The 20593-nt window shown below is 48.2% G+C and overlaps 1 protein-coding gene and 1 long non-coding RNA gene across 2 annotated transcripts in view; both read left to right on the forward strand.

Annotated features, from left to right (window-relative positions):
* The window catches only part of LOC104985139, a 10761-nt gene extending 8716 nt beyond the window's left edge, over positions 1-2045 (forward strand). The window contains exons 2-3 of the long non-coding RNA XR_824847.1: positions 1306-1348; positions 2018-2045. This is a non-coding gene — a long non-coding RNA (uncharacterized LOC104985139). The remainder of the gene's footprint in view (positions 1-1305; positions 1349-2017) is intronic.
* Positions 2046-5117: 3072 nt separating this feature from the next.
* On the forward strand, positions 5118-17808 carry AMBP (alpha-1-microglobulin/bikunin precursor). Its single transcript, XM_010835145.1, has 10 exons — positions 5118-5554; positions 7051-7193; positions 8799-8875; positions 9786-9902; positions 10356-10457; positions 11190-11236; positions 14817-14898; positions 15983-16150; positions 16460-16633; positions 17482-17808. The coding sequence occupies exons 1-10, from the start codon at positions 5438-5440 to the stop codon at positions 17511-17513; spliced, it is 1059 nt and encodes a 352-aa protein (XP_010833447.1). The 5' UTR covers positions 5118-5437; the 3' UTR covers positions 17514-17808.
* The last annotated feature ends 2785 nt before the right edge of the window (positions 17809-20593 follow it).

Genomic DNA, 20593 nt, shown 5'->3' on the forward strand with positions numbered 1-20593 from the left:
CTTTGATGTTCCTGCTGGTCCATTCTCCAGATCCCAGTGCTCCGGCCCCTTCCTTCTTCCTGGAAAACCTCCCAGTGAGTTGCTTCCCTGAGCTTCCCACTTGCACTGCCTCCTCACCCATCTCTCCAGAAGCACTTCTGAAAATGCGCCATGGCTCCCCAGATACTCCAGCCAGCCAGCAATCCCCTTGAGCTGGTGTCGGAGTCCTCCCTGCTGGTCTTCACCACCTCCCCGGCCCGGCTTGCTCCACATCTCTCTTTGTCTCCCAAGCTCCAGACCTGTGGTTTGGCTTGTTTGTTTTTGCATTCCATATACATTTCTCTCTCCACCATCCTCCTCGAAGCCTTTACAGTTGCTGTTTCCTCTGTCTGGAATACCCTCTCCTCCTCCCCACTGACCCGCACCCTATGCCTGCCTTTTTGGCTGGCTGATTTCTACTCATCATGCCAGATTTGCTCCTGGGGGCAGAGCCCTGGGGAGCGTGTCCTGTTTTCCATCCTATCCTCAGCACCAAGCCTGGAGAGCATGTTTGGTAAGTGAATGAGTGAACGGATGAATAAAGGATGGGGGAAAGCCTGGGCTCTGGAGCCAGGCCAATTTGACCTCCAGCTGCATCACCCCCAAGCTGGGGAACTTTGAACAAGTTCTTTTCCTTCTCTGAGGCCCAGAGTGCTCATCTGAAACAGGCCTCCGTTTCCTCCTGCACTGGCTCTGAGGCTCGGAGGTCTCCTGTGTGGTCAGGCCCTTGCCCTCCCCTTGAAAGGGTTCTGGGACCCAGCCAATTTCAGTGGACCCTTGGACCCCGGATCCTTTAGGAGGACAGGGGCCCCAGAGCCTCTCTCCTTCCACCCCAAGGGCCAGAGCGGGAAGAGGGTCAGCACTCCTGTTTACTGCCAGCCTTGCGTCCTTGTGGTTCTGGATTAATTTTTAAAAAGCAGCTCAAAGTCCAGGTGGGCTTTGTCAGAGTTTGTTCTCACTGTTTGCTTTGGTTAATAATCTCAGGAGAGCAAACATCTCTGGAAGTGGGAGAAGAGATCAACATCCTGGGCCCATCCTCCCGGCATCTCCCCTCCCCCAGGAGGGGTTGTACTGCTGGTTGAATAATTTTGCCCCAAAAGAGGCTGGGATTCTTCTACACCCGTGTGGGTCTTAGGCTTCCCTTGGGGCCAGGGGGGTTGACAGTCCTGACAATGCAGACTCTCCATGAAGATCAGATGAGCCACTGTGGTACCCTGTAGGCAACCTTTACAGGATGGCTCTGTTCCTGTTCATGATTCGTTGTGATTTTTTTCATTCTTTTATCAGATTTGGTTTCTTCAAAGACAGACATCCTGACACCACCACACAGGTGAGGCACTGGACTGCTTAGAGAGTACTTTCACACACAGTGCTCACTTGACCTCTTGTCAGATCAGGGATTCCTATCTTCCATTAACAGGTGAGAAAAGTGGGCTTCGGAGAGGGAAGGTCATCCCCAAAGTTGTATCAAACAAGTCAAGGCCTCTGGCTCTCAGCGCCCTTTTTAATTCAGACTGCCTCCTCACCATCACCATGAAACAAACCATAAAAGCTTGAGAAACTCTGTGAACAAGAGGGAAGATAATTGTCACTGTTTCCATTTTTTCCTCCATCTATTTGCCATGAAGTGATGGGACCGGATACTGTGATCCTAGCTTTTTGAATGTTGTGTTTTAAACTAGCTTTTCCACTCTCCTCTTTTACCCTCATCAAGAGGCTCTTTAGTTCCTTTTCACTTTCTGCCATTAGGGTGGTGTCATCTGCATATCTGAGATTATTGATATTTCTCCCTGCAAAGAGATGGGGGAAACAACGGATACAGTGACAGACTTAATTTTCTTGGGCTCCAAAGTCACTGCAGGTGGCGACTGCAGCCATGAAACTAAAAGACGCTTGCTCCCTGGAAGAAAAGCTATGACCAACCTAGACAGGGTATTAAAAAGCAGAGGCATCACTTTGCCAACAAAGGTCCATATAGTCAAAGCTATGATTTTTCCAGCAGTCATGTATGGATGTGAGAGTTGGACCATAAAGAAGGCTGAGTGCCTGAGAATTGATACTTTCGACCTGTGGCGTTGGAGAAGACTCTCGAGAGTTCCTTGGATGGTAAGGAGATTAAACCACTCAATCCTAAAGGAAATCAACTCTGAATATTCATTGAAAGGACTGATGCTGAAGCTGAAGATCCAGCACTTTGGCCCCTAATGCGCAGAGCTGACTCATTGGAAAAGACCTTGATGCTGGGAAAGATTAAGGGCAGGAGGAGAAGGGGACGACAGAGGATGGTTGGATGGCATCATCGACTCAGGGGACATGAGTTTGAGCAAACCCCGAGAGACAGTGAAGGACAGGGAAGCCTGGCATGCTGTAGTGCATGAGGCTGAAGAGTCGGACACAACTTAGTGACTCAACAACAAATATATAGTATGTGTAATCATATTTTAGAAAATTTATGAATTTTTGCCTATCTAAAAAAACTTAATGACATTTTGATTCCTCTTGTTTGACTTCGTATGAATAGAATGCTGGATTTCTAATTTATATTCACTCAAAACTTTAATATAGTTCCATATATTTTGGCATCTAGTATTACTGCTTAAAGTCTAGAAAATGTATTATCTTAGTGATTTAAAAAAATTTGAATGAAGCTTGAAACTTTGAGTCCAATTCTGAGAATATGAAGAAATACTATGTCATAAAAAAAAAAAAATCGGGAGATTCACAAGTGATACTGAGGAGCCTAGAGGGCTACAGGCCATGAGGTCACAAAGAGTCGGACACAACTGAACAACTAAGACCTCAGTTTTCACAGTAGTATTAACTAAAGCACAGATTTTGTTCAAATCCCACAAAATTTTATGCTAGTGTTCATTATTTGTTTTCATACCTTTTTCAAGACTCCACGTTGCATGTAATTGCATGGAGCAGCTTCAGCTGCATGCAACACATTCTGGTAAATTCTCTTTTCATTTTTATTCTGTTGCAAATATTTTCTAATCTTCCTTGTTGCTGTTTCTTTGATACACCCATCATTTAAGAGTGGACATCTAATTTCCAAATGCATGGGATTTTGTTTAAAATATCTTTAATATTAATTTCTCATTTTATACCAATTTCTCATTTAAATGCTTTCTTCTCTGCAATCACCCTCTGTGTTCTCTTCAGTCTAACTTTACTGAGGCTTTCAATGGCTAAGTTGAAGGTCTCTCTTGGTAAATGCCACATTGCACTTGAAAATATGTGGGTCATTTTCAAATATCTTTTGATATTGAGTTCTAATATCATTCCACAGTGATAAGAGAACAAATTCTGTATGATTTCAGTATCTTTAGACTGCAAACTTTTTGCAGTTTGTTTTACACCCCTGGCTGTGTTTCCGTGTCTCCTGGCTTACAGTCTATGGGAACTTGAATAGAAATTGGTTCCTACTATTATGTGAAAATTGTATAAATCTTAGTTATGTTGAATTGGTTTCCAGTGCTTTTCATGCTTTCATGCTTTTCAGGCTAATAGTGCTTTCCATGCTTTTCATATCCTTCTACTTCTCTGCATATTCATTCTGTTAATTTTTGAGAGTTTGATATAGAAACTCCAACTAAAAATCTTAATTTATCGACTTAAAAAATAATTTTCTGTATTTTCCAAGTTTTGTGTAAATGTGTTATCATACTTTCATAATTTAAAAAAATTTTTTTAAAGTAGAGAGGACCTGCAGTATCACTAGCAAGAGTTTGATCTTTGGAGACAAACAGATCTGCTTTTTAAAATTCCCGTTAAATATTTCGATGGAATGAACACTGTCTAGTTTCCTAAGGCTGCCATTAATAGAACACCACAAAGTGGGTGGTGTAATAATACAGAAATGTTTTCTCTCCTGGTTCTGGAGGTTACAAGTTGGACAGCAAGTTGTCAGGAGGGCCGCATCCTTCCTAAAGGTTCTAGGAGAAAACCCTTCCCGGCTCTTCCCAGCTCCTGTCGGCAGCCCCTGGCATTCCTTGGCTTGCAGCTGCCTCGTTCCAATCTCAGCCTCTGTCTTCCTGTGGCCATCTTCCCTGTGTGTTTCTGAGTCCAAATCTCCCTCCTCTTTGTCTTATGAAGACATCAGTCCTTGGACTGAGGGTTCATCCTCCTCCGGTAGGACCTCATCTGAACTAATTACATACGCACGTAAGGTGTCACTTGAGCCTGTGGGGAGGGGACTTTATTCACCCCTCAGTGAACACACTCAGCTCCCGGCACGTCCCAGCTACTGTCCTACTGCTTTGCAAGCATGAGCTTCTTCCGTCCTTGTGACAATGTTCTCAACCAGGAACTGCTACTATCCCATTTTCAGATGAAGACACGGATGTGGTGAAAGGTAAAGTCGCTCACCCAAGGCCGCCCCCTGCCCCATTGAGCAGCACAGAGAGCAACCTGGCTCCTGAGTCCACGCTCTCAGCCACCACCAAAGGCTGCCTGTCTATAAAGGGGAAAAACAGCCCCTGCTTGATGGGGCTCTTGTGGGGATGAGCCATTTCAGGGCAGGCGTAAAGCTCTTGTGCCTAGCTGGTACATACCAGGGGCTCAGTGCATCGAAGCTGTGGACATCAGCAGCAGCATTATTATTTTGACTATTAATATTATTTGCTAGGGCTGTGGGAAGCCATGGGTCAGAGAAGGAGCTCTGGGGATAGGATATCTGAGTTCTAGTCTTATCTTTGCCATGGTGGTAGTGTTAAGCCACTCAGTCCAGTCCAACTCTTTGCACCTCCATGGACTGTAGCCTGCCAGGCTCCTCTGTGCATGGGATTCTCCAGGCATGAATACTGGAGTGGGTAGCCGTTCCCTTCTCCAGGGCATCTTCCCAACCCAGGGATTGAACTTGGGACTCCCGCCTTGCAGGTAGATTCTTTACCATCTGAGCCACAAGGGAAGCTAGCTTCGCCATAGACCTGCTTATAGTCTCTGCTAAGTCACTCACTCTCCCCAGGCCCTAGATTTTTTCATATGGGAAACAGGCCAGTCGGGCTTGTCCTCCTGGCTCACAGGTGGAATGACTCAGCAGGAAGGGCTTGGGCTGCCCGCCTCTCCTATCCTGCCTGGGACAGACGAGGAGTTTCTGGGGAAGCCCTTGTGATGCCTGAACCCAGCGTCCAGCTGCGCCCAGGCCAGGTTGCATTTGGCCAGCGGCTCCTCTGAAACAAATACCCTGGCCCCTGGGGACTGTGACCCTGGACAGGGTACTAAAAGGGATCGATTGGCCCTGGCCTTGGGTCTCTGATTGGTCCTCGCCGAGCAGGACAAACAGCAAGGTCACCTACAGCCGCAGACCCCTTCCCCAGCCCCAGTCTGTAGCTGCCTCGAGCAGGGAGCTGGTGGCTCTTCCATCCCCAGACCAGCCAAGCCTGTGAGTGACACCCCAGACAGAGGAACCAGAGCCATGCAGAGTCTCAGCAGCCTGCTGTTGTTACTGACTGCCTGCCTGGCGGTAAACGCCAGCTCCGTGCCCACATTGCCCGATGACATTCAAGTGCAGGAGAACTTCGACCTGTCTAGGGTAAGGCTGGCATCTCTGGCGGTGATGGCAGGGTGTCTGAGTGGCTGGGCCTTGCTGGCAGGAAGGGGCAAGTCCTATGTGCCTTGGGGTCTCAGTCTCTGCATCTGGAACTCCAGGGGTGGGTCCCTCAGGGCCCTTTCTGCTGCTCAGACTGTCAGGACTTCATTGAAGCTGCACCTCTGCACTCACCCTTTCGTGGGATTCTGGGCTGCCATTCTGAGTCAAAGATCCTGAAGTCTGAACCTGTACTGTTGGGCTCCATGGGAAATTGTACTCCGATTAGAACCCACCCAGAGAAGGCTTCTCAGAGAAGGCAATGGCACCCCACTCCAGTACTCTTGCCTGAAAACTCCCATGGACGGAGGAGCCTGGAGGCTGCAGTCCATGGGGTCGCTAAGAGTCAGACACGACTGAGCGACTTCACTTTCACTTTTCACTTTCATGCATTGGAGAAGGAAATAGCAACCCACTCCAGTGTTCTTGCCTGGAGAATCCCAGGGACGGCGGAGCCTGGTGGGCTGCTGTCTATGGGGTCGCACAGAGTCGGACACGACTGAAGCGACTCAGCAGCAGCAGCAGAGAAGGCTGGTGCCGACCAAGTCCTGCTGCCCCTGCAGCGCCTCCCCCGACAGTGCCCAGCTTTGTGTGACTCTTCTGCCCACCCCCTAACCTGCATCCCTTCATCCTTTAACTACTCACCTCTGCCGCAACATCTCTGTTAGCCCATCCTGGGCCCTCTGCCCTACCTGTAGGATCATGGGGAGAAGAGGAGCAGGACAGAAATCAGGCTGGTGGGACTAAGCGGCCTGGGCAGGGCGCTGTGCCAGGGGAGGCTGCCGTCCAGCCCCGGCTCTGCCCGAATCTCTGGGTGACCTTGAGCAAAGCCTGTTCCTCCACCGCCACCCCAGGCTCCTTCTGACCTTTGTAGCCGCAGTATGGATTTTGTTTACATTTAGGGATGAGGAAGGGTTGTGGGGAGCAGGGCATGAGGAACAGGTCTCTGGTGGTCTGGGGTGACGAAGGGTCTGCAGACACCTAAGGGCTCTTTCTAGAAGCGGCAGGCTCATCCTGGGTCAGGCTCAGCTTAGGGAAAGGAGTTACTTTCTAACACAGAGGTATGGGCTGTGTGCAAGGTGGTGAGTACCCCTGGAGGAGTAAGAGACAGGACTCCTGCTCTTGGGGAGCAGTGGTTGATGGTGACCTTGGGGCATGGGGATTTGGATCCTGTCCAGTGAGCAGCCCAAAACCTGCATCTCAGCAGTCAGGCCCTCTGCCAACTGGCGGGGTGGGGTCTGCCTGCCGTCTCCCTCCTAAGCCAGCCATGATGCCTGGAGCTCCATCATCAGAGCTCCATCCTCCCTGGAAGCCTCGTAGCCTCCAGTTACCTGTGAGACACGATCACTTAGGAGGAGACGTCATTGAGAGGGGGGAGGGGGACAGACGCCCTCCCAGTCTTGTCCAGGTCCAGATCCTTAGGGCTTGTGGCTGCCTCCTAGATCTATGGGAAGTGGTTCAATGTGGCCGTGGGCTCCACCTGCCCATGGCTGAAGAGGTTCAAGGAGAAGATGACCATGAGCACAGTGGTGTTGAAAGCGGGACCGACGAGCAAGGAGATCAGCGTCACCAACACTCACAGGCGGTGAGTGGGGATGGGGTTAGAGGACTGGGACCCACTCCTTCCCCCACCCCAACCCTGGCTTCAGCCTCCACCCTGTCCTGGAAAGTAGCAGGTCTCTACTTCCAGCCAGGACTCACTCCTGAGGGCCAGACTTCTCTGCTTCCCACCGCCGGGGCAGCCCGTTCTAACTGTCCCATCTACACCTCAAGGGCAACGTCCCCAACACTCTGCCTGTTTCCCAATCTACTCTTGCCCCTTGGGCTTCCTTTAGCTCAGTAAAGGCGTTTCTACACAAGCTGAAAAGTTGGGTGGTAGGTGCATGTCCTAGACTCTTCTTTGCTCTGCCATGACCGTTTGGTCCACCATCCAGCCTTGTCCCTGCTCTTCCTTATTCCCTCTGGTCTGTTTACTTCTTCCCTCTTCACTGCCCTGGACCAAGTAACCTTCAGCTTTCTTTCCTACTGTTATCTACAGTAGCCTCTCTACATTTCTCCCCACCTCTAACCTCCAACTTTCCATCCTTGCAACCATTCATCACCTCGCAACCAGAAAGGCCTTTCAAAAACTCAAATCTGCTTAAACCTTTCCAGAGTTCCTTTCCTATTGCCCTTGAGATAAAGTTCAACTCCTTCAACATAGCCTTCAGCCCTCTGTGACTCCCAAGTGCTCACTGTTCCCTTCCCCACATACCTACATACTCTCTGACCCACCTAGCTGGATCTTCTTTCAGTTTCTGGAACCCTCCATCCTCTGGGACTTTGCATCAAATATTTCTTCTACCTAGAAAACCTCTCCCCACTTCCTGCACTAATTCCTATGGATCCTTCAGGACTCAGGTTCTTTGTTGCCTCCTCCAGGAAGGCCTGACTCCCTCCACCCATCCAGGTTCAGGTTACAGGCCTTCTTTTGTGCTCTCTGAGTACCCCTGCTTCCCCCCACGTGGCAGTAACCTCACCGACTGCATCTGCCTCTGGCCTGCCCACCCCCTTCACTGGGTTTTAGAATCTAGTGCTCCATGACAGGACAGGGTCTCCCCTGCCTTTCTGTGTATCCCCAGCCTGTGGCATAGTGCTTGGCACATAGATGATGCTCGTTAAATATCAATAAGATAAATGATCATCATTATAACAATAATGGGCTTCCCTGGTAACTCAGCTGGTAAAGATAGTAGCTAATGTGTGCATAGTACTTACTCTAAGCTCTCTGCATAAAACATCTCATTTGATGCTCTCAACCACCATATGAGGTAGAAACTATCATTATCCCCATTTCTCAGATGAGAAAAGTGGGGCAAGAGAGACAGAAAGTAATAAAAGACTTAATGTGTTAATGAATCGTTCTGATTTCCTGGCGTATACGAATACTGTGCTGATTTTTAGTGCTGGGTTTACCAAGAAGATAGCATCAGTTAGCTCCTTGCTTCCCTCAGTCCCTCTGCTCTCTTCTGTGAAACAATGTCTCTCAGGACTGGTGTGAGAACTAAACCAGATATTTGGAAATGTTACTTTCCAAATTACAAAAAAAAAAAAAACAACCCTGTATTTGGAAGGACCTTACAGGAGAGCGGGGTGTCAGGACAATGGTCTCTACCAGATACTATCTTCATTTTGGTTTGTTCATTTCCAGGAAAGGTGTCTGTGAATCGATCTCTGGTACTTATGAGAAAACAAGCACTGATGGGAAGTTTCTCTATCACAAAGCCAGTAAGTTGAGTCAAAGGGGACACCCACAGTTCTCTTCTTCGCTAAAAAAAATGCCTGACATCTTAACCTCTCTTCCTCTCTGCCCCTACAGTCATTCCTTCCATTTTCCTGCAATGTCATCTAGCCTCCCACCAAATTCCCCCCTCCTTCTCTCTCTCCTTCTTTCTCTTTCTCTCTCTAGCTTCTACCCCCATGACCCTTGCCCCACCCATGTACACGCTCATCAAGTGCTGATTTTAAGTGATGAGCTGAAAACATTGCTGAATTCAAGTGATGGTTCTGAATGCTGGGGATAACATCAAGATTTCATCACTCTTCCTGTTAGGCATCTGCAATCAACTGATAAAAATTTGCTAAGCATCTACCATGTACAGAGTGTATGGTGCTAAGGGATAGACACATGTGGACATGAATTTATCATTAATCCAGCAAATGTTTATTGAATTTGCTCTATGCATCAAATAAATGTGTCAGAGCTTTAATGTTTGCATAGATGAATGGTTGGATAAATAAATGAGTGAGAGAATTAAAAAATGGTAAGTGAATATATGTAAGATGGTAGATTAGTTGAGTAATCAATCATTAAATAGATAAACTGATGGGCTAACAGATGGAGGAAAGAAAGAAGGAAAGAGGGAGGGAAGGAAGGAAGGAAAATGGATGTATTTATGGACTGATATATGGAGAGGACGGACGGATGAAACGATGGCAGATGAATTAATGATGAATTTATGGAGGAGATGGATGGAGAGAGAGAGTGAAGATGGATGAATAGATAAATGAATATATGCAAAGGATGGGTGGACAGAAGGATTGATGAATAGATGATACGTGGGTGAATAGGTGAAGGGTCTCAGGATAGAAGCCTTCTGACCACTGATCTTTTTGTCTTCCTTCATTTTCCATGCAGAGTGGAATATCACCATGGAGTCCTATGTGGTCCACACCAACTACGATGAGTATGCCATTTTTCTGACCAAGAAATTAAGCCGTCGCCATGGACCCACCATTACTGTCAAGCTCTATGGTAAAGGCCCGGAGCTGGGGGTGGGAGGAGACCTGTCATTTGGGGAAATGAAGTGGGGAAGTGCAGGGAGTTTTGCTTTTTCCTTCCAACAAAACTCCAGTTACGGGAAAGGTGAAAAATTTACTCTCCCTGTAGAAGGTAGAGCTCAGTCTCCCATTTGAGGTTGAAGCCTCTTCTTTTGAACTCAAAATTTCCAGAAAATTCTAGCATCTCTGGGCCCTTAAAGAACCATTCTTGTGCTGGGTGGAGATCTGGGAGACCTGGAATGGGGAGCCTGGGAAGGCTCCTCCTCCTCTTCTGGAGCTGAGATTTCTGTAAGGGTACTGAAGAGACCCAATTGAGTCAATAGGTCTCAAATGTCCCCGAAATGAAAGTCCCTGGGCAAAATAATGCCAGGCCCTGGCAGCCCTGGGCCCTGTGGTTCTAGGCATCTACCCTGCCTCCCACTTGCAGGGCGTGAGCCGCAGCTTCGGGAAAGCCTGCTGGAGAAATTCAGGGAGGTGGCCCTGGGTGTGGGCATCCCCGAAGACGCCATCTTCACAATGCCCGACAGAGGTAACGGCACCCCACCCCCTCTCACATTTATGTCCCCTCCTCGTCCTCTGTGGCCCCCAGAGCACATCCCCCCAGCCCCTGGGTCTGTCCCATCACCCTTTGAGGTAAACTGGGCTATGGTTCCCCTCCTCTCTTTATAGAAAAGGCACTCTGTGTCCCTGGACTTGTCCCAGGTCAGTCGGCGTGTACCTGGCAGAGCTGAGGCTAGAGCCAGTTCAGCATTCACTCTGCTGCCACCTGCCAAGTGCGGTGATAGCCAGAATTCAGGGCCGCCTCTTGGGAGGTAATAGAGGGTAGGAGTTAGAGCACCGAGCTTCAAACTGAGCTGGGCAGCTTCTGGCGGCTTTCAGAGCCTCATTTCCTCATCTGTAAAATGGGGATAATAATGTCCCCCCTTAGAAGCTGCTGTGAGGGGTCAATGAGATAAAGGCATTAAATACAGTAGCACCATACGTGGTTTCTAGTAAGTGCTGGATAGATGTCAGCCTTGGAATGCTGGTGGAGGGGAGGGGGTGGAGACGATAGAGGTGGTGACAGCGGTGTAGCCACCAGCCTGTCACTTTTCCAGCGATGACCTTCAGCAATCCATGCGGGTGGAGCCGTCCCCGCAGTGGGCCGATGCATGGGACAGGTCCCAGCGAGGGGGCCCACCCACCGCATGGCCATTAGTTCTTCGGAAGAAGCAAAGCCTGTCTGGGTCTTACTCCCTCTCTCTCCTGTCCTCTGACTCAGGTGAATGTGTTCCTGGAGAGCAGGATCCAGTGCCCACTCCAGTCTCGGTGAGCACCTCTGTCCCCCAGCCCAGCCCCACCCTGCCCGCTTAGGCTCCTCTGCCGTGCCGGAGGGTGGGGTTGCGGAGAGAAGGCGGCGATGGGCAGGTCAGACCCACCTGGGCTCAGTCTCAGTTCTGCATGGGGCTAGTTGCTGCCCCATGTGATTGTCCCTTTCCTCATCTGTGGCATGGAGTAATTACCTTTACCTTCCAGGTGCTAGAATCCAGTGACATGTTAGAAAAGTGCTTAAAAGCAGTGACAGACTCAATAATGAGATAAAGATACTCAACACTCAATAGATGAAAATAAAGTCAGTTGAGCTCTGAAAAACAGCAAACCCAAGAGCAAGCAGCTTCTCAAGCCAATACCTCTCCTATGCTGACTTTTTCCTCTCCTATGCTGACTTGATTTGGGGGGCTTCCTTCTGCTTAATTTTCCTGTTTTTTGCCATATTGATTAAGCCTTCATTCTTTCTCTGATTATTTCGAAATTATATATACTAATTTAGTCTACTGTTGTGTCTATATGTGTATGTGTGTGTGTGTATGTGTGTGTGTGTGTTTGTGTGTGTAAAAATACATATATTTAGTTTAGAAACATATTTTTGAAATTTTTTTCATTTTAATCTTTACTTTTTTAATTATGAAAATATATAACATATATACAAGGGACTTGGAAAATACAGAACAAGGTTTCATATGTTCCACTATATATTACAATTGTTTTTTTAAATAGATAAATTAAGGTTATTAGTTGGAGTTTCAATATCAAACTCTCAAAAATTAATAGAATGAATATACAGGGAAGTAGAAGGAGATAGTAGACCTGAAAAGCACTGAAAACCAATTCAACATAATTAAGATTTATATAGTTTTCACGCAACAGCAGAATACAAATTCTATTCAAGTTCCCGTAGACTATAAACTAGGAGACACTGGAACATATCCAGGGACAGAAGATGAAATGCAAAAATTTCATGGTCTGAAGATGTTGAAATCATACAGAATCTGTTCTCATCACTGTGGAATGATGTTAGAAATCAATATTGAAAGACACTTGAAAATAATCCATGTTTTCAAGTGCAATGTGACATTTACCAAGAGAAATCTTTGACTTTGCCATCGAAAGCCTCAATAAAGTTAGACTAAAAAGAAACAGAGGGTGACTACAGAGAAGAAACCATTTAAATGAGAAACTAGTATCAAAATGAGAGATTAATATTAAAGATACTTTAAACAAAATCCCATGTATTTGGAAATTAGATGTTCACTTTTAAATGATGAGTGTATCTAAGAAGCCATAACAAGGAAGATTAAAAATATTTGTAATAGAATAAAAATGAAAAGAGAATTTGTTGCATGCAACTGAAGAAAATTTTTAAAACTGAAGGAAAGCAAAAAAGGACAATAATGTCCTACTTCTACATAGAATTCACACTGTTAACATATTTCTTTGCTTCCCTATTTTTTTAATTAATTAGTTTATTTTAATTGGAGGCTAATTACTTTACAATATTGTAGTGGTTTTTGCCAAAAATTGACATGAATCAGCCATGGGTATACCTGTGTTCCCCATCCTGAACTCCCCCTCCCACCTCCTTCCCCATCCCATCCCTCTGGGTCATCCCAGTGCACCAGCCCTGAGCACCCTGTCTCATGCATCAAATCTGGACTGGGGATCTATTTCACATATGATAATATACATGTTTCAATGCTATTCTCTCAAATCATCCCATCCTCGCCCTCTCCCACAGAGTCCAAAAGACTGTTCTATACATCTGTGTCTCTTTTGCTGTCTCGCATATAGGGTCATCGTTACCATCTTTCTAAATTCCATATATATGCGTTATTATACAGTATTGGTCTTTTTCTTTCTGACTTACTTCACTCTGTATAATAGGCTCCAGTTTCATCCACCTCATTAGAACTGATTCAAATGCATTCTTTTTAATGGCTGAGTAATACTCCATTGTGTATATGTACCACAGCTTTCTTATCCATTCATCTGCTGATGGACATCTAGGTTGCTTCCATGTCCTGGCTACTGTAAACAGTGCTGTGATGAACATTGGGGCACACGTGTCTCTTTCAATTCTGGTTTCCTCGATGTGTATGCCCAGCAGTGGGATTGCTGGGTCATATGGCAGTTCTATTTCTGGTTTTTTAAGGACTCTCCACACTGTTCTCCATAGTGGCTAACCACTTCCCTATTTTTTAAGAAAAATTACCATTGCTACTGTAAAGCTAACATACTCTCATTATAAATAATTAAAACAATGCAGTATAAAAAGTATAAAAACAAGTTTTGAAGAATTCCACCAGCTACAAACTCTGAGCATTCACATTATTCCAGAAATCTTGACCTGTATACACCTGGAGAGGGGCAGATGTAAGGAAAGTTGGAGAGACAGATGCACAGATTTAGATATGCTGTTATTAAATGGAATTGCATTCCAGATGCTATTCCTAAATTTGAAAAGACATTCATTGTTGTTTAAAAAAAATCTGAAGTTTGAAGGTTTAAAAAAAAATCTTCAAATAAATATTTCTCCTTGCCAAGAGGTTAATTTCGTAAAGAATGCTCTAAGTCAAGATTGGGCTTCCCTTATGGCTCAGCTGGTAAAGAATCCGCCTGCAATGCGGGAGACCTGGGTTCAGTCTCTGGGTTGGGAAGATCCCCTGGAGAAGGGAAAGGCTACCTACTCCAGTATTGTGGCCTGGAGAATTCCATGCACTGTATAGTCCACTGGGTCACAAAGAGTCGGACACGACTGAACGACTTTAAATGTAAGTAAACACTTTCAGAGGGTGTCTCTTGTTTCTGGGACTTGGCAGACAGACCTCTTTACTCTCGTGTGTTCTATCTCCTTCTCCCTTTTTCTTTTACTCTGTCCAGATTGATACCATTCCCATTCTGTTCTATCTCTGCAATTCCCAGACATTTAGTAATAGCTCTATATTTTAATGGATTCTACATTCTCTCCTAGTGAATACAACACAGCTTCACCATTCCTGAGTTATTATTTCTATTAATCTCTTAATGCCATTTCTTCACAAACTGCTGTGTTTGAGGAAGTTTTGAATATTTGAATTCTGGAATTCTTCCCTGTTTGAGAATATCCTCCTGTTCCCTTCAACCTTGAATGAGATTTCTGAAGTCGGTCTGGATAGTTTCTGTTCTGCTTCTTTTTATCTGTCTCCTGCCTCATCTGTTTTAGCCAGTTGTTTTTGCTGTTTGGTTTCGAAGTTGTGTCCAACTTTTTCGACCCCATGGACTGTAGCTTGCCAGGCTCCTCTGTCCATGGGATTCTCCAGGCAAGAATAGTAGAATGGGTTGCCATGCCCTCCTCCAAGGGATCTTCTTGACCTAGAGATTGAACCCTTGTCTCTTGAATTGGCAGGCGGATTCTTTACCACTAGTGCCACGGAAAGCCCGATGCTTTGGGAAAAACAGCCCATTCATCAGTCTAGTAGCTGTGTTTCTGTCTGCACCTTGATCCTCAGAGCAAATGGCTTTTACATTCCCAGGGGCCAGGGGAACAACTGTGGCTAGGTCCCTGAAATAACTTCTTCTGTTTTCCCCCCAGAGGGCTCGGCGGGCTGTGCTGACCCAGGAAGAGGAAGGCTCTGGGGCTGGACAACCAGTAACTAATTTCAGCAAGAAAGCAGGTGAGGATCACTCCCTGTTTTTTTTTAACCCCTCTTCTGCCACACTCGAGAGAGGAAGGGCCCACAGCTGGTTCACTCCAGCTGCCCTTATCACCATGAAGTCTTTTTATTCTTCTACTAGAATGAAGCAAAAGCCTAGAAAAGGCAAATCCCGTTCTCTGCCCCGTGCCAGACATTGTTGAGAGAGGGGATCACAAGCCATGGTCCCTGAGCTTAGAAACATTCAGCTCCATGATGAGAAGCAAGTTCCTGGCCTGTCTGTTTTGCTTCGTGGCCTCCTCGCCTTGGTTTTCTCATCTGTACAATGGGATAACAGCCTGTTGAGCTGATCTCAAGGGCTCTTGTGGAGACACATGGAAAATATGTGAGAATATTCTGTGTAGTTGATAGACCAATCACTCTTCAACTCTTTCAGCAAACATTGAGCCCTGACCCTGCATCGCCCCCCAGACCCTCTGCTGAGCACTGGGATCATGGAGACAAACACATCTTCTGGTCTAGTAGAGGAGGCAGTCAAGGAAGAAAATAAAGGACTTGAAAGAAGAGAGTAAGCTAAAGAGTTGAGGGAGCTCAGAAGAGGGAGGGGAGAAGTGATCAAGGAGGACTTCCTGGATGAAGGAGAATTCATGTTATGTCCATTTATGGTTTATGGAGGAAGGCATTCTAGCATTCCAGGGGCAGGAATGATGAGGGCAAAGGCACAGGGCTGGGACATCAGGCAGAGAGGTCAGGCTGCCAGCATGCATGCTGGTGAATGTAGCCTCAACCACTGTCTTTACAGGGCTGTAGGGCAGACAAGACCAAAGCCGGATGCTTGGTCTCTGGGCCACTGGTAACACCTCATATTATGGCACGGGTTTTTGGAGTCCAACAAATATGACTTGGAATCTCAGCTCTAGGTAACCCTGAGGAAATCTCTTTGCCTCTCAGGGAGTCAATTTCCTTATCTTTAAAACGGGCTGAGAATGATTCCTCTTAATGCAGAGATGAAAACTAAATGAGGTGATTCCCCTTTGAAGTGTCCAGCCTGGTGACAGGCACACACTCAGCACTCAGCGAGCGCTGCTGTTCTGCCCCTCCGCAGATTCCTGCCAGCTGGACTACTCACAAGGGCCTTGCCTGGGGCTGTTCAAGAGGTATTTCTATAACGGTACATCCATGGCCTGTGAGACCTTCTTATATGGCGGCTGCATGGGGAATGGCAACAACTTCCTCTCGGAGAAGGAGTGTCTGCAGACCTGCCGGACTGTGGGTGAGCACCACCCCACTTCCGCCTCCCCCGTACTGGTCACTCCTGTCCTCCCAACAGACCACCTGCCCACTGAACAGGTAGCTAACAGAGGATGCTCCGGTGGTGGGATTCCAGGGCCGGTTTCCTGAAGGCATAGGAATTGAGCACTTGGGTGTGGGTGACCCTCGGCACATATGTCTTCTAGGGGGCTGGTTTCTCAATCTATAGGAAGAGGTCTAGGTGTTCCAGGTGAGTAGGGTCCCTGCCGGGTGTCTCAGGTCAGCGATCACTAGGTTTTCTAATGCTCTGTGCCTCCCTCCCACTCCGCAGAGGCCTGTAACCTCCCCATAGTCCAGGGGCCATGCCGAAGCTACATCGAGCTCTGGGCATATGATGCTGTCAAGGGGAAGTGCGTCCGCTTCAGCTATGGGGGCTGCAAGGGCAATGGCAACAAATTTTACTCGGAGAAGGAGTGTAAGGAGTACTGTGGCATTCCTGGTGAAGGTAGGAGGCCCCACAACGCCGGGCGGGGCTGAGGGGCCGCCAGAATCCTGGTTGGGGAGCCCTGGTAGGGATCTGGAGAGCTGAGTTCTGGATTCTGTACTGGTGACCAGCACACCCACTCTCTCAGTTTCCCACCTGTAAAACGGGGCCAAGCCCAACTTTACCCCAGCTGGGATGGGGCACCTGGGGAGGTGCTGGCCGGAGCAGGGAGGGTGGGGTTGAGTGGGGCAGAGGCGGGCTCCAATCCTGGCATTCAGTGCCACATTCGGGCTGGCCACATCGTTACTCAAATGATTCAAATACTTCCAGTCACTGCTTCCTGAAGGCTCAGACCTCTGGATCTTCTCAATCTACTCTGTCCCTGTTACAGTGCTTGCGTGCTCAGTCATGTCCGCCTCTTTGTGACCCCGTGGACTGTACCAATTTAAGTCTCAGTTTTCTCTTTTGTAAAGTGGCACAAAGGACCCACTTCCTAGGCGGCACGGTGCCTTGCCTGGTTCATACCCGTCTAGCAGCAGCCAGTACTAGTAACGGTGGCAATGCTGCGATGGTAACAAGAATAGCATTCCAAGAAGCCGCAGCCATTGAAGATTTATATGCCTTATCTCCCCACCGGAAAAATGGTGCCTAAAGTAAATCAGAGGCAAAAAAAATAGGTCATCCTGTGGAATGCATCTCGGAGTTACCAAGTCACCCTGCAAGCAGAAGTTTCTGGCCTCAGGCTCAGGCTCGAACTCAGTCCGAGCTGTCTTCCCTCCTCCATGAGGCATCCCCATGCCCTGACCGCCCCCAACCACAGGCCCTTGGGTGACCCCACACCTACTCCCTGAGCCTCTCTGTGTCCACAGCGGATGAGGAGTTGCTGCGCTTCTCCAACTGACCGGTCCGCAGGCCTGAAGTCCACAAGGCAGCAGGAAGTGGGAGGGTCAGAGTCTGCCCCAGAGCCCTGCTGCAGGTTCCAATAAAAACCGAATTGTAGACTCCTGAAATTCCATGTCCTGACTGTTCATCACGAAGTATAATGAGATTGGGGGGAAGGGAGGAGGAGACCAGCTGGGGAGGGGGCATGAACTTTCCCCAGAAATGAAAAATGTGTGTATGGGAAATGTAATAGAGCCATCTTCAGGACATGAAATTGGCTATGCAAATTACAAAACATAAATCACAGTTCTGTATAAAATGGGATTATTTTGTTTTGTTTTAATAAATCCAGGAGAGAAAAGAGGGAGCAACTCTGGATACTTGTTTCCTGGAGATGTTTGGCAGAGATCATCAGTGGCCCAGGGTCAGAAGAAATTACCATGCCTAGTGTGTGCCCAGGGGTAAGGTAACTGCCACAAGTGCCTGAAACGAATTCCCCTGCCCTTGGCCACACAGAACCCCACCACCACCCTGCTAGCCTTTTGCTTTGTTCACAGCCGTATTGCCAGCTGTAGCTGCCGGGTTAGAAAGCCTTAGGCTGTTCCTCCACAAGGGCCCTGGAGATCCCATCTCCTGCCATCCTCACTCTGGCCCTTGGCCCCGAAGGAGAATATTCATTGCCCTTTTCATTGTGCCCAGGACAACCATCTGGTCCTGGACCACAGCTGCAAGTCCTGGGTCTAGCCCAGCTTCTCCTTCTCCTCCCTGGAGGAAGAGAGCGGGTAGGCTGTCCAGCCTAGCTTGGGCACCAACTTGGTCCAAGCACAGGACTCCAGGAGCCTCCAGCTCACACAGACCAGATCTACAAACATCAGATTCATAAACACCTCTTGCTAGCTCCATCCGCTCAGAGCCCTGAGGACTGCTGCTGCTGAGAGAGCAGAAAAACCCCAGCTTCACGTGTGCTGAAATGGAACGCTGACCCCGGCAGCAGAAACCTAGGCAGAGACGGCATCTGTTCTCCATGGGGTGAACAGCATGCTAAGGGCTGGTGGCTCGCTTGGTCCAGAGTCCCTTTCACACCATTAGCCCCTTAAGAGACCCTCAGGAAGGGAGAAGGGTGGGCACTGCACATCTCCGGTGGAGGGGACAAACCCAGAGGCAAGGATTCTGGGTGGAGACAGCTCTGCAGCCCTCTTGATCAGATCACATAAGAGATTCCTCCCTCTTATTTTCTTCAAAGCCTTGAGCTTGGGGCTTCTAGGTTCCAACAGAGAGGACTGTTCTGAGGGACAGCATTTGTGGGCGTAGCTGGGACTCTCTCTTGACAGAAATGGCTGGAGTTGGGGATGGGGACACTGGGAGAAGCCAAGAGGCTCTCCAGGCTGCAATTCACAAATGTCCTCACGTCCTGCGTCTAGCTATACCTGCCCCCTCCATGCACGCTTCATACACTGGGGCCACCATCTGCATCAGTCTGAAGGTATCACTCTGAAGAGGGATATTTTGAAGTGACCCAAAGGACAAATGCCTAAAGCAGAAGATGCCAGCCACAGATGGGTCAGCCACCCTCAGCTCAGCTGGTGGATGGGAGTTTTTGGCTCATAAGGTATCTTTCACAGTTCTGAATTCACCATTTAAAAATGGACCTCTTGGGGACTTCCCCAGCAGTCTAGTGGTTAAGATTGTGCAATTCCACTGAACTGACATGGCCCGTTTACATGGAGCCGCCCTTGAGGGTCACCAGCCCCTGCTGCCACCCTGCCTGGTTCTGGAGACATGTCTCCACAATACTTGCTACAACTTTCTCTACAAAAAATTCCCTTGGATCTGGTCTTACCACCTCAGGGGACTCCTCCAGTCAGGAGTCCCCTCATCTCAGAAGGCACCAGAAGCATTCCCAGCCAAACGCTGCGATGACCTATGCTTTTTATTTGTTTTTTGGCTGTGCTGGGTCTTTGTTGCTGTGCTGGCTTTGCTCTAGTTGCGGTGAGTGGGGGCGACTCTCTAAGTCACAGCGCATGGGCTTCTCACTGCGGTGGCTTCTGTTGTTGAGGAGCACAGGCTCTAGGGCCCTTGGGTTTCAGCAGTTGCTCATGCAGGCTCCGTAGTGTGGCCTCCAGGCTCTAGAGCACAGGCCCAAAAGCTGTGGTGCATGGCCTTTAGCTCCTCGGAGGCATGTGGGCTCTCTCCAGATTGGGGCTTGAATCCGTGTCTCTGGCCCTGGCAGGCAGATTCTTGACTGCTTAGCCACCAGAGAAGCCCCACCTGTTTGATTCTTAAACCATCTCATCTTAAATTTTCTCTTAAAGATACAGGTCACACTCATCTCTTCTACAACATAGACGTGGCTACTCAGAAAAATGTGGTTTTTGTTTTTTAATTTTAAAATCCAGAGGCTGGCCCCTCAGCCATACCAAGGCTCTGGCCACGCCCTGGCCTTACTGGATTCTGGTATTCTGAGGTTGCGGGGGGAGTCTTTTTGCTCCAGCAAGACTCCTGACTTTTGTTTCAGAGCCCATAGAAACTCCTTGATTGAACTTCACCCACCGGCTCTGGGATGTCCACGTGGTATGCTGAGCAGGAAACTCCCACAGAAGGGGCTTCTGAGGGCAGGGCTGGTGCCTCTGGGAGGCTGGCTGAGACTCACAGCCCATTCATGCTGTGACCCCTGCGATTTGATTGATGGGAAGTTGTTCAGCTGACCCAGCAGTGCACCCCTTTTGGGGAGTGCACTGACAGCTGTTGGTAAAGAAATCCGCTTGCAATGTAGGAGACCCCGGTTCGATTCCTGGGTTGGGAAGATCCACTGGAGAAGGGTAAAACTACCCACTGCAGTATTCTGGCCTGGAGAATTCCATGGACCGTATAGTCCACGGGGTCCCAGAGCCGGACATGACTGAGCGACTTTCACTTTTACTTTCACTGACTGTATCGGGTTAAGGACGGGGATGAAGCCCAAGGTGCTGGCTGTTCTGGCAACAGCAGGTCTGCTTCAGGAGAAGCGGTCACCCCTCCTTCCCTGCTCCCGGCTCAGGCCACAGCTGCCTTCTGGCGGCACTACTGTCTCAGACTTGCCTTCAGTCCGACTATCCAAGC

The sequence above is a fragment of the Bison bison genome, unplaced genomic scaffold, assembly GCF_000754665.1.
Source record: "Bison bison bison isolate TAMUID 2011002044 unplaced genomic scaffold, Bison_UMD1.0 scf7180017864039, whole genome shotgun sequence".
In the NCBI taxonomy this organism is placed as follows: Eukaryota; Metazoa; Chordata; class Mammalia; order Artiodactyla; family Bovidae; genus Bison; species Bison bison.

What these genes read in the sequence shown, in the direction of transcription:
- AMBP (XM_010835145.1), top strand. Translation starts at nt 5,438, where the DNA reads ATGCAGAGTCTCAGCAGCCTGCTGTTGTTACTGACTGCCTGCCTGGCG. An exon ending in CTTCACAATGCCCGACAGAG is followed by an intron (nt 10,458 to 11,189) that starts GTAACGGCACCC and finishes CCTCTGACTCAG; the next exon opens with GTGAATGTGTTCCTGGAGAG. An exon ending in TAATTTCAGCAAGAAAGCAG is followed by an intron (nt 14,899 to 15,982) that starts GTGAGGATCACT and finishes GCCCCTCCGCAG; the next exon opens with ATTCCTGCCAGCTGGACTAC.